This window comes from Halichoeres trimaculatus, unplaced genomic scaffold (genome assembly GCF_033239565.1).
Source record: "Halichoeres trimaculatus isolate MK-OKI-2021-1 unplaced genomic scaffold, fHalTri1.1 fHalTri1_scaffold_9, whole genome shotgun sequence".
NCBI classification, from domain to species: domain Eukaryota; kingdom Metazoa; phylum Chordata; class Actinopteri; order Labriformes; family Labridae; genus Halichoeres; species Halichoeres trimaculatus.
The window spans coordinates 35,824,650-35,838,772 of record NW_027437188.1 but is presented as its reverse complement, the minus strand read 5'-3'; the positions used below and the strand labels follow the sequence as shown (position 1 = coordinate 35,838,772).

Below are 14,123 nucleotides of genomic sequence, written 5' to 3'. Positions count from 1 at the left end.
ATCAAGCACAAAAAAAAAAATCACGAATTTTGCGCACCTCATCAATTAATTTCAATATCACTGATGAAGTGTGGTGATTTAATCTTCCCACGAGGCTGCCCACTCCCCCAAGACCCAACCCCCCTCTTGAGTGACGTCAATAATCACTCCAAAGGCACTTACGCCAAACGTAGCGTACAGTTTTTTTATTCATAACGAGCATATTTTAGCATAACATCACAATAAACTTCAACACACATGGGATTTAATGGTGTCACACAGTCAATGAGTGTGAAGCATGGAGGCCTGTTAGGTCAAAAAAGGTCAACTGCTGAATTTTACCAATTATGCACCATGCAACATGTACAAAAAGATATTTACTTTGCACCATAACATGACCAAGTGTGTGCAATAACATGTCATCCATCACACGGCTGTAATAGAACATGCAAACACACTACCTCTACATGGTTGTGCAGTTTTACTCTATTATTTAACTTTTATTATTATTTTTGTACAGTATTTGCACCAAACAGGACTTCTTTGTTTCCGCTGATTGACGATAAAAAAAAAATCTGAATTTCATTGTTAAGAAAAATCATTTAGCTTGTGATTGTAAAGGTAAAAACAAAACAGAATCCCCAGATTACAGAATAATTTTCATCATCATCATCATTTCACCACCATTTTGCATCAACATGAAGAGAACAGAAGATGGAGCAAGTCAGGAAAAGCAGCTTCCGTGTTTGTCCGCTTGGTGTCAGCAGAGATCCTCCTCTGGGGACAAATGCGTGTTTGCTACTACTGTGCAATACCCAGTTAAACCTGCAGAGGGCGCCCTCATACACGTGTTTCAGCTTCAATGCAACATTTCTACTCACAGACAGGGGGAGGGGGGAGCTGTACAGTGATGTTTACATTAGAAGGGGGAGATGTTTTTATCTTAAGTATATTTTGGATGAATAAATAATCTGTGCATCCCTCCTTTTTGAATTATCTGTCCGGTGAGTAAGAGAAAAACAGCCACAGATCTGCAGAACATCCACGCCCTTTGCACACTGAGCTGCTCTCCACACATCCACGCCTAAGGAATAATTTCTTGATTCATATTTTGCCTGATTGTGCTCTCTGCTGCTGCTGCTGGCAGAGTCGGCGCGGCTGCAGTGACCCAGTTTCCCCACAGGGATCATTAAAGCTTTGAGTGATCTCACTCAGCTGACGGACCGTAGAGGCCACCTCGAGGGGGGAATCCAGAGAGGTAGATCCAAAGCGACAATGGCTGGCTCAAAAACCATCCTATGTCATGTTAGTGTCACAGGAAATCTTTCTATCAGCACAAATATAGACACTCAAACACAGGGTACGAGATAAAGAACACCCAACAGATATCTACTTTGGATAGTGGAGTCCCAGAATGAGCCCGAGCAGAAAATTAGCAGAGGGAAAAACAGCAGAGACACTTTGGCACAGCGTGAAAAAGACGTGAAAAAGAGTAAAATGGAAGAGCGGTGGGTCTATCGCTTCATGAGGTTGTTGGCTTTCTGGTTGGCAGCGTCGATGCGGGACACGTTGAGGATCGCCTGCACAGACAGACAGGAAAAAGAAACAGGAAGTATTGATTAGAAGCAGCGGGAGATGAAACCTCAGCCACCGGGGCTTTCTGTGTTTGTTTCACTTTTAGCTCAGTCTGAGCGCAACAAACACAGACGTCCTCTGGAAGGACGTACGGGATTACAACGAGCAAATTAACAGAGAGGAAAGTCTCATATCAAAGAAAGTCTGGTTTGCAGCTGTTTTGTCTGAGAAAGGTGAAAGCAAAATGGCATTCACGACTATTTTTAGCCTCAAAAACACAATTTTTAGGCACTTTTACATCTTGTACAAGTAGGAACGTGTGTAAATTCACAAGACTTTCTATCCATCCATCCATCCATGTGTCTATCAGTGGGATAAAACACAGGTTGTGTTTGTATTTCTGCTCTTTCCACAGTTGAATTTAAGCCACAGCTCCAGTGAAGGACTCTGCACATCTGGCATGAAGATGTACAAAGTCCAAGACCCATGTTTTTATGTTTTCACTTTCTCTTTCTGCTACAACCCTGACAGAATCGAGTATTTAAAAATGTACTTTGTTTTGTTTGTAGTTGTTTGAATATTTACTTTTACTGGGGTTTACGATGTGTTTTTAGATCTCTTAAAAACGTCTTAAAAACCGAAATCAAGACGTCTCTTGACATTTTTGTACATCACAATGTTTTGAGACGTCTTAAGAGTCACAGCACTGCCACAGCTGCTCTAAAGGTTTTAGATGATTTTATTCAGGCTTTGGACAGAAAGAAATACACTGTAGATCATGCTCTGCTGCTAAGTGCACTCCAACACATTGGCCGATCTAACTAGTGGTGCAACGGATCACAAAACTCACAGATCGGATCATTTTTTGGATCAGCAAAAAGCAAAAAAATAAAGAAAAATAAAAAATAAATAAGTTTTGTCCGTTTATTAAACACTTTAACTATTAAATTAAATATATAAAAGTAGTGCACAGGGCATATCTTCTTTATAACAAAGTTATTAATGAAAAACAAATTAAAGTGCAATATATAGGCATATCTCCTTCCTTTAAAATGTAGTAGTAGAGTGAAAGAACCTGAGTTTATAATTTCTGATTGTTTTTCAAAAAGACACGGATGTCAACATTGTCTGGAGAGAGTGTGGACCTCTTAGCAGTCACTTTAACCGCGTTTCCACCAAGCAGTCCGGGTCGGTTCAGTGCAGTTTGGGACAGTTTGGGACAGTTAAGTCTGATCCCGTTTGTGTTTCCACAGCAAACTGTGCCCTCTCGTGGTAGGCGGCGTGTAAGCTGGATGCTGGAAGCCACAGCTGGTAAACAATAGCGCGACGCCGTAGCAGCTTACCCCGCTATTAAATCCAACAAAGAGGAAAACGCGACACAGTAAGCAAAGAGCACGGATGGAAGACATGCAGCATTTCGTCCTCTCTGTGATTTTCATGTAACTCTCTGTTACAAAGTGCAATCAAGCTTCGTTTCAGAGAAGTCTGTGAGCCGAAAGGAGAAATGCAGCCGTTGTCGGGGTAAGTGACGATTACTTTGACCAATCAACCATCTGCAGTGTGTTGCTCCACCTTCCGGGAGCCGATCGGTTCAGTCTGGCACCCATACGAAAGGGTCCCAAAAAGTGGGACGGCTCGTTTTTAGGGATCTGCCCCGGGATGAGTCAGTGGAAACGCCGCTAAAAGCGCACCGTACCGAGACGAACCGACCCGGACTGCTTGGTGGAAATGTGGCTTTTGTCCCCTGTCCTCCTTAAGGACCCGGTCACTCTGGCCAACCGTGCCGTGCCTAAGCACGCTTCAGCCCAAAAGCACGTTTTGAATGTCCAGTGTGACCGCAACTGTGCCGTGCTTAAGCACGATTCCCTTCCGTGCTTCGGCACGCTTCGAAGAGGTGGGCTTCGGCACGGTTTACTTCATGCACGAGCACAAGCACGTGGACAGCGTGTGCGATCCATTACGTATAATCGCCGTGAGTGCATCTCTCGACAATCATTTTAAACAAAGCGGGAATGTTAGAGGGCTGTGTCAGGCCAAAATGACTTACCATAAGTCAAAAAGTCTCTAAAGTTGCAGCAGTGCTCTCTGTGTCTCATTGTGCAGACTCTGATGAGATCACGCTTCATGTAAACAGACGCTTCACGATGACGTAGGTGGGCCGTGCGCGTGTGTGATACCCGCTAAAGTCTGATCAATGATGATCCGTTGCACCACTATATCTAACGAAGCAGTTTCCTGGTTTGCAAACCATCTGGAAGACAGATCTCAGTCTGATCAGATGGCTGGTTCCACCTCTTCTTTCCTGAAGGTCACCAAAGGTGTGCCGCAAGGTTCAGTCTTCGTACCTATGTTATTCTCTGTTTATATCAATAGTCTCATTCAATACGTTGAATGCCTTTTGTCATTTTTACGCAGACGATACTGTAATTTATTGTTGCTCCACTTCAATTATACAAGCATTTGATTATCTGCAGTCTGCTTTTAATCAGGTCCAGAGGCTCATTTTTTTCCTAAATGTACAAAAAACAAGCTGATGGTGTTCTCAAACTAAAGTGAGTTGCTGGAAAACACCCGTCAAATCTTTACCTCAAACAGGGTGAAAGTAGGTGTCTTTTACAGAAACAAGTCCTGCTTCTCCCTCAGAGCTCGAAAACTTCTTGTATCTGCAACTTTCCAACCAATCAATGGCTTGATTACGGTGATGTCCTGTACATGTCGGCCTCTGCCACATGTTTTCAAAAATATAAAAATGCAAGCCAGAATTTCACCCAGCGAAATAGCGTTGCTGTTGTGAAGGCTTGCTTTGAAAAACAGTGGGCTTCGAAAAAATAACATGCGAAATATTTGCGCAAAAGCTTACGACTGGCTGGTTTCTGTTGTGCGCCTGATTTCTCGTGCTCACAGGAAAGTTTCTTGTGAGCATTGGTTAGTTTTTTGTGCACACGAGAAACATATACTTGGATTTTTTTCTGCCCATGTCCCTTCAAGAGCTCCGTATGATAAAATGAAATACTATATATTATGATAAAAATTGACATACAAATGAAACAATTTAATTTCCCCCTTGGATAAAGTATTTAGTCTGATTTTGTAGTTTTCGTTAATGTCTGCGAGGTTTGTCGATGATTCGTGACCCTAACTTGAAGCGCCCCGTGTCCCAGCCTCACCTTTTCCTGAATGCGTTTGATCTGGACGTTTTGCGTGTCGATCTCGTTGCCCATATCCAGGGCCATGCTCTTCAGGTTCCCGACGATGCTGCCCACGTGAGACAGGTTCTCCTCCATCTCATCCTCACGGGCGTCATTAGTCACCCTGACACAGACACAGAGGTTAACAAAGCGTGTGTGTGTGTGTGTTTGCAGGGATGCTCTGTGTTTAACCAGCTGCCTCTCTGACTGATGACTGACTGTATTACATTTCACCCTGCTCTGAAGAAAAGCAAACACACACCACAGCTGCTACGTCATCACTCGCTCCGTGTACCTCCGTATGTGTCCTCCGCTCATGATCATTTGCTCCCGCTCGTCGACGACTCGAGACGACGGCGGCTGATTGGACACGATGCCGTCTTGACCTGAGGCTCCGCCCCACACTGCTTTGTATGCACCGCTCTCCTCGAAGGCCTTCAGCCTGGGACAGAAACAGGAAGTGACCTCATAAATGGGTTTCTATGAAAACTTATCAACTGAACTTCTTTTAGCAGCAAAGCAAGCACGCGGCGTAAGAAAACGTGAGCAGCTAGCAAAGTTTAACTCAGGAGAAATCACTGATTTAAAGAGGAGTGCTTACCTCAGAGAGATGTGTAACAGTCACACACACACACACACACACTCCAACATACTTATCACAGGCGCAGAGGCCACAGCACTTCCCCAGGTCGGTCAGGTTTTTCTCTGCCTCCTTCATATCAGAGTTGATCTGATCCAGACCCTCCTCTGTGCGCTCCAGCTGCTCTATGAGAGGAGAACCAGGAGGACGGAGGAGGACGGAGGAGGAGGCCAGACAGGATGGGAGGAAGAAGGAAGGAGGTGGATGTGGCGGTAGGGAGGTAGAAGCGAAACAAAAAAATCACCCAAAAAGAAAAACTCCCAGCTGAACTGAAAACCAGAAACTGAAATCATAGCGCGCTAAAAAAAAATCACTTTGCACCAACTTCTGCCGACGCGCTGGAAACTGAGGCTGAGCGTCTGTGGACCTGAGGGCCCAGTTCCTTCTGGCTCAGCTGGATTTTATCTCCATGTTTAAAGTGTTTCAACCCTTTGAGTCCTCGTTGGTAACTTTCACTACTTCATATCAATGCTAAGAGTCCAGTCCAGAGCTCGTCTTTGAAGGAACTGGGTCCCTGTAGGTGAACCAGCACCGCTCCAGCCGGACCTACTTCCTCATGGGCCAGACACACAGCCCACAGCACTGGGCCATGTCTGTCAGGTTCTTCTCTGCCTCCCTCATGTCCCTGTTGATGGAGTCCATGCCCTCCTCAATGCGCTCCAGCTGCTCTGTGAGGAACAGGAGGTTTACGGTGCAGGGGTTTATGACCGGGGAACGGCAGCAGCGATTGGTCCAGGGGAAGTTCAGACCAATATGTAAAGCACATCTTAAAGAGGGGGTATTGTGCTTTTTTTTTTAGCCATTATTCTGTCCCTCTGGTGTCACCGTAGTATCTTTACATGATTTATTATTTATAAAAATCTCTATCTTTCTCTTCCTGGTGTTTTATATTTTTTTAAAATTCTCGTTTTATTGAAATGCTGGTCATTATATCACTTTTCAATGCATCTAAGATACAATTTTTCCTGTATTTTTTTTTTTTTTTTTTTTAGAAAAAATAATGGATCATGGATTACATACTTTAACATTGGGATAATTAACATAGTAAATAAAATTTAAAAAATGAGAATTTATCTTTATGGAACTATTAATTCAAATGACTCAATAAACAAATCAAAACAAAAAATTAAATCAAATTTAATTAAATTAGATTAAATAAACAAAATAAAATAAAAAAACCAAAATAATAATAATAATAAAAAATTAAAATAAAATAAAACAAAATTAAATTAAATTAAATCAAATTAAATTGTCAATTTAGGAATCTGTCACATAATTATACTAGACCTACTGCAAAATATTCTTTTACTTAATATCTTAAATAAACTGAAATGAAGGAAAAAGAAGAATAGATTAGAAATAATGAATAAATGAAGAAATAATAATCATAGTTATAAAATAATAGCAATTATATGTATATAAAAAAATCAAAAACCTAACAATCATAAATGAGAAAAATAACATAAATCTATATATAAAAATCTATATCTTTCTATCTAAATCTATAACTTTGAACATATATTAAAAAAATAAAAAAATGAAAAACAGTTCATAAAGTACTGTCCAAATTGTCACAATAATGACATTATTTTCAATAACTCTTACAATATTAACACCAAAACGTAGAATCTGGAACACTTCATTTCAGATGCTGTCTCTTTAAAGCTCCCCACTCTATAAACACCCTTCCCTCTGATTGGCCAGCATTCTGGAAGCCTGCCAGGGGCGGAGCTATGGGTTTCTGGGGTCCAACCCAAAGTCTTTTGATCAGTTTACAGACAGATTCAGGGATTTCTATGACATATGAATATGTAGGGGTTTGAAAATCTGCACATGCTCAGTCTGAACATCCAGGATTGGTACTTTTAGAAGCTGAATACCCCCTCTTTAAATTAAAGCCCCTCTTGCCGCTTTGTCTCATATAACATACATCAGAAATAGTTTTTCCTCATAGATTTTATGCAACCAGAAATAAGGAAAGAATTATTTTCATGGTCACAATGAAATCCTGTTCTGTGCTTTAACAGCTACACACTAACACATCCAGGATAGGAAAGCTCCGTATTAATGATTATTAACATCAATAAAGTCAGTCCTAGTGTTTGGAAGCTGTAATTTAGCGATGTCTTATCACAGCTGATCATGATAAATAATTTAAAACCCAAACTTTTTGAAGAATTGTTTAGTGATTTTGGTAAAACAGAGGTGTGATGAGAGAGAAATGATTACCTCCCTGTTCATCCAGCATCACCAGAGCTCTGATCCCAGCGTCTTTGCTCTGCAGGGAGAACAGAAAACCACAAAACTTAGAGGTCCAGCTTCCTGTTCAGGGTTTAAGCCCTAGGTCTAGACTACATCACATTTTAATCCAGGATTTAATGAAATAGCTTTCTTATATATGGACTAAAGTGGTCTCAGACTTATCCTAGTCTTGAGTTAAAAAAATCTCCTGAGAAGAAAGACTAGAGCTAATCCAGGTCTAAATGAAGACTTAAAGTAAACTCCACCAGAGGCGGGTGTAGCGATGTGACAATTCTTTCGAGCATTCAACCATAAATAATTGACGAAATACTGGCTGAAGCTGTTGAACGGTCCTGTTTGTAACTTTTTCATCTGAGTTGAATTCAGTCACAGCTGCAGTTCACGTTAGTTTTGTTTTCTGTAGATGAATCGTGACATTTTTTCCTCAGTTACACTTTGAAATAATGTCCTTTAAAAGCATCTTCTCACTTTTACTTTTTCCTTTCTCTGTACTGGATCACAGGTCCAACTCCTGTTCCACTCAGAGCTAAATTTTACATCAGGAATATTCCGCCCCGGGTTTTCAGAGCAGCCTCATTTTTGCACCATGCATACGCTGTTAATCTGATTCAGCTTCCAACACATGGTCTGACTGGTCCTAAATTACCTTAGTCAGGGACTCTGTAGTCTGGAACTAGTTAATCTGGAGTTAAATACCATTTAGATTAGTGTGGATGAAGTTAAACCAGATTAGTTTAGTCCTGGGTTGAAGGGTTGAAGTGTGTGTGTTCGTCTTTTCTTTGTACCTCTTCAACCAGCTGCATCATCCGCCTCGTGCTCTCCAGAGACTGAAAGAGACAAAAAAAAGATGCTTCAGTGATGGAAATCAAAATTAACAACCTACTTTGGAATTTAATGATATCTTAATCACCTGAAAAGGAACATAAACAGCATTTTACACCGTGCTTTCTTTTATTTAACATGTGGACTACTCCCTACAGGGAAAAAAAATCATACAGCCTACTTGTTCCTGAGACTGAAAGGGTTAAAAAGGGTTGAAATATCAGATTTCTTTTGTTAGAACCAGAGAAAAGAAACAAGCAGGTCATGCTGTATGTAAACATAAGGAAAATATACGGAATGGTCCTTTAACAGCTGTTTACACACAGCAGACATGATGACCTGCGTTTAATCTCTGCTGTCAGTCACACATGGCTCTCGCAGTCTTTCCGTTGCTTGCTGTGTGTGTGTGTGTGTGTGTGTGTGTGTGTGTGTGTGTGTGTGTGTGTGTGTGTGTGTGTGTGTGTGTGTGTGTGTGTGTATGTGTGTAGTGTGTAAATATCACATCCAACCCTTGGGACTTCCCCACAGAGGAGATGATGAGGTGACAAATGGCTTTGACCTAAAGTAGCCTTTGCACATTAGGGAGTTTGTGTGTGTGTGTGTGTGTGTGTGTGTGTGTGTGTGTGTGTGTGTGTGTGTGTGTGCCGCTCCCTCTGAATACATGAGCTCATCAGTACCTGGTGTTTCTCTGCAGACTGTTGCACTGGGAGCACAGTGGTCCCTCCAGCAACCAGGTGAGCCAGGTGTATTTAAAGGGACAGTCCCCTCAGGCTGGGGGAGCGTCCCATTTAGCTCATCAGCTACTCCACACCTGCCTTCTGTGCATGTTTGTGAGCATGCTGTGTAGGATCTGTGTGTCTTTTCTAACCCAGAAGTTTTGTTTTAAGTATTTTTATCGAAAAAGCAAAAAAAAAAAAAGTGATTACCTCATCTGTGACCTGATTGGCTCTCCTCTGCAGCTCCTCCTGCTCTGTTAAGACGGGAGGGTCTGACGCCATGTTGACCCCGTCTGTGTGTGTGTGTGTGTGTGTAAACTTGTGTGTTCAGTCCCAGGTGACCAGATCAGGCTGCAGCATCAGGTGGTTTTGGCACCTGTGGGGCACAGTGACACCATGATTATTTATAATGACTGACAACAGAATCGATGACAAGAGAGAGTTTAAATTTAAAGAGGGGGTACTTCTGCTCTCTGATATTATAAACATAAAAATAAACCTTCAACAGATCTCAAAAAGACTTGTTAAAACGATGAGGTCATCACATAAGGAGGGATTAAGGGCCTCAAACACCGAGGTCCACCTCTCACAGGCCTTTTGAGGGCTGGCCAATCAGAGAGAAGGGGGTTGGTGGAGCGGGAAGCTGAAATAAGAGTTTTCTAAAACACCAGAGAGAGAAAAATACAGAATATTTTGAACTGTAAATCATCTGAAAATACTACGGCAACACAAGACGGACAGATTTAAGACTTTAAAAAAGCACAATACCCCTCTTTAAACTCTATCAGCACCTTTATCAGTAATCAAGCTTCAGCTGCTATTGACATGACTGAACACACTAGTGATGTTTTCCTTCATTACCGTGACAACGAACCTGTTCCCACTAAATATGTCAGTCCGTCCGTTAACGAGCTGCTCGTCAGTCACTGATTAAGGTCTAATTGGAACATTTCAACCATCGGTCTCCACTCACTGTGGGAAACGAGGCTGTTAAAGGAAAAAACGTGCTGGCATCACGTGACTGTGACTGAGCAGCTTTTTGCTGAGACGTCCAACAAACATTCACAGGTTTGTCTCCTTGGGTCAATCACTCATCAGAGCTTTTACAGGCCTGACACCTCTCACCATCAGAAAGCCACAACAGGATTTCTACCAGTGTGCAAACTGGAAAATAACCAGTGAGTCTCACTTTGATCTCAGAGTAACAAAGAGAAGAAGTTGTCATTGCAGATATTTTTCTAATGATCTGTAATAAAAAAAGCTAATTTTCCCACCAAATCAAAAGTAAAAAAATCTGATTAATTTAAACTAGGGGCTAGAAGATCCATTACCTTAATGCTTTGAAGCTCTACTACCTGGATGTAAACAGACACAGGTGACACACACATCTCGAGCACAATTTGCGAGTATGTTGATCTAATAAACAGCCATAAAGCTGTTTGTAGGCTGTGTTTAATCAAACTGACGTGTCACCATTTGACCAGAGACATGAGGAACAGCCACAGGGATGAGGACGCTAACCTGCTGGGGGGACTGAAGGCTGCTGGAGCTAGCTCTGCTAGTGTTAGCCACTAGTGGTGCAACAGATCATCATTGATCCGTGATCCGTTCGGATCGACGTAATCGGTTTTGGCACACATGTGACCCGTAGATTGATTTCTGAAAAAAGCTGTGTGCTCGTCCGCACACATCTTTTGACGAGCGGAGAAGGGAGGTGTGCAGACATGGCAAGCGGAGGAGAGGAGGAGCTTGAACGCCCCGCGACACACTGGCCATACAGACCGTGCCGTGCCTAAAGTGATCCTCCGGGATGGAACAAGTTGGGTCCTATCACAAGGTTTAGGGCAGAAATTACCCCTACAGCAGTGTTTTTGTGCAGCAGAAGCCCAGAGCGCTCACACCAAACACCCCCTCCCTGCTCCTCTGCAGGTTTCCTCTGCACTCAGACGGGGCCATATTTTACTTGACCAAAAACACAAATCAACGGACTCCCACTGAAAAGCTCTGATATGGGTCTGCATTCACGCTTTATTTAGAGAATTTTCAGCGCATTACTTTCACACAAAAACACCGCTAAATAAAGCTCTAGTTCTCATCGTGTCTCTTCGTCCTGGAAGACTACCTGTGTTTGTTTATATCTGGCACGCCGTGTGCGGACTGATACACCAAGCGGTGAGCGCCTCGTAGCCAGCTGTAGCTCTGCAGCGGAGGTAGCGCTGTTTTACGACATGATGAGAACTAGAGCCTTATTTAGCGGTGTTTCTGCTGTACAAAAACACTGCTGTAGGGGTAATTTCTGCCCTAAACCTTGTGATAGGATCCAACTTGTTCCATCCCGGAGTATCACTTTCGGTTGAATTTTTAGGGTAAAATGCCCCAAAAGTTACCTCAAGAGAAAAACAAAGGGTGGTTTTTATCGATGGAAACCTTGAGTCCAGAAGCTCAGCTGTCTTTTTAGGGAACAGTGGTGTGCACAGACCTTTTAGAAGGTCAGGGCAACAGAAAAAAGGCACATATAGTGCATTCTTGTCACAAAGAGGGCACTAAATTCTAAATGCTGAAATCAGGGCACTTTAGCACGTGTTTTGGCCCCCAAGAGGGCACTTAAGCGTAGGGATGGGTACTTTCCATTATTGAAAGAACATGGTACCAATTCCCGGTACTTTTTTGTATTAATGTGGTAAAAAATATCATTTTGTTTAATTATACAATCTCATTTTTTTTCAATTCAACATATTTATACTACATTATTTAACCTTGCAATGCTGTGTTCATGTCCAGCATGGAAAATCGCCTACTCTTACACTCCCTCACAGTCACAAGGATAAGTTTAGGTACCTAAACATGGTACCTTTTGATTTTACGTGAATCAGTACCTGGTACTTTTGACATAATTTTGTCGGTACCCATAAAAGTACCTTATTCAGTACCCATCCCTACTTTGGCGTGTCATTTTCAACAGATGGGCCATCTATCTATCTATCTATCTATCTATCTATCTATCTATCTATCTATCTATCTATTTATCTATCTATCTATCTATCTATCTATCTATCTATCTATCTATCTATCTATCTATCTATCTATCTATCTATTTATCTATCTATCTATCTATCTATCTATCTATCTATCTATCTATCTATCTATTTATCTATCTATCTATCTATTTATCTATCTCTCTATCTATCTATTTATCTATCTATCTATCTATCTATCTATCTATCTATCTATATATCTATTTATCTATCTATTTATCTATCTATCTATCTATCTATCTATTTATCTATCTATTTATCTATCTATCTATCTATCTATCTATCTATCTATCTATCTATCTATCTATCTATCTATCTATCTATCTATCTATGCCATATGACTCTAACTCTAAATGGGATTGTGCATTACATACTTTGTCCACAGGGGGCGCCAGAATCCTCACAAACTTAAGGATCTTAACGGCCAGCTCTGACAAAATCCTTTGAACCTCGTCCAAAACGTCGCTGTGATTCAGCTAAACTGATGGTGAGATCCTTGTCTTTAGCTTTATTGAACAGATTTTGCTTATTTTGATTGTTACTGAAGGTTTTCTTACCGTTGGACGAGTTGGTTGGGTCACAGTTAAGGAGTCAGCTAGGAGGGAGTTAAATCCAGAAACCTGGGCTCTTAATTTCTGGCTTTTTGTTTTTAGGTGTTCAGCGTCTGGCGTACTTACAGACACTCAGTCTGATGTCAAAACCACGAAAACAAAAACATGGTCTAAAAAGCCGAATCTCCTCTTTAATTACAGGATCAGTCGTCTGGCCAGGTGTGGGGTCCGGGGTTCTCCTCACTTCATCACAAAAACACCACCCAACACACACACACACATGCTTTTCTTCTCAGACATTGTGTTATCAGGATGAGCATCATAATGAGCTCTGACCAACAATCACCACCTGCTGGAATAAAGAGCTGGGAAGGGGGCGGGGCGACTCTTGATGTTCCTGAATGATGCTGCGATTAAATCTGTGAAAAAGTGATTTTAACAGTCTCAGAAAATCATCTCACTGCATGATTTTTAAACACATACTGTCACTTCCTGAAATCATAAAGCTGTCTACCTTTAATTTGGCATGTTATCAACATTAATATTCAACTCTGACCCCATGCAGACCGGGATGATCTCTTGCAGAGAGCTTAAAACTCTGCAGTCATCCTCCACAGATGGTTTTTTAAATTCTCCTGCAGGTTTCAGGAGCTAAGTTTCAAATCTGTGCAACTTCTACTGTTTATACCCTCAGCTGTCTGTGCATTCTCACCATATAATTTATAATATTCACTATTTTCTATGTTGCACACTCTGAATTTAAAGAAACAGATCCAAAAATTGGTGATAAGTCAGGTGCTGCTGATGCAAAAGGGTCATATCACTCCATCCAGCTCACTATTTACACACTGAACACACAAATCTGTTCCTCTGCTGCACAACACACACTCCCTCAGGTGTTTACACAGTGAGGAGGAGGGATACACACACACACACACAACACACAGGACATGCAGATTCATCCATAAAATTGGAAATTTCCAACCTAACTTCATCCTAAAGTCTGATAAAACTCAAAGTTGAAACCAAAACACAGAAAATATTTCTCAAATCACCTCGACACGTTGACTTGAGCTGAGCTAAGTCGCGTTTTATCACTTTTTAGATTCTTTAAAATGATTTTTTTCCCACTCACATGTCGGTTTGAAGAGTATAAATCTCTCCTCCTACCTTTCATCAGCTCTCCGACGAATCCTTGGTCAGTTTTCTGCAGATTTTCAGGGATAAATCTTCCGCTCTTTGCTGCAGGAAACCTGTTGTTCCTCCTCAGCATCTCTGTCCCCGGTCTCACCCAGCACCGCCCCTCCCCTCCACACCGGCACCGCCCCGCACGGGACCAAACACACAGCAGATTC

The 14,123-nt window shown here is 41.7% G+C and overlaps 1 protein-coding gene across 2 annotated transcripts; it reads right to left on the bottom strand.

The window, feature by feature from the left end:
• Positions 1-177: 177 nt before the first annotated feature.
• Positions 178-14,082, bottom strand: LOC141797901 (synaptosomal-associated protein 25). Of its 2 annotated transcripts, none has more exons than XM_074679594.1 (8): positions 13,939-14,082; positions 9,393-9,558; positions 8,430-8,471; positions 7,612-7,660; positions 5,933-6,050; positions 5,038-5,184; positions 4,722-4,866; positions 178-1,559 (listed from the first exon to the last, which is right to left on the bottom strand). In XM_074679594.1, exons 2-8 carry the CDS (start codon positions 9,462-9,464, stop codon positions 1,494-1,496), a joined length of 639 nt encoding a protein of 212 aa, XP_074535695.1. In that variant the 5' UTR covers positions 9,465-9,558; positions 13,939-14,082; the 3' UTR covers positions 178-1,493. The 2 variants fall into 2 exon arrangements, with proteins under 2 accessions (XP_074535695.1, XP_074535694.1); XM_074679593.1 differs by lacking the exon at positions 5,933-6,050 and adding an exon at positions 5,396-5,507.
• Between the last annotated feature and the right edge of the window lie 41 nt (positions 14,083-14,123).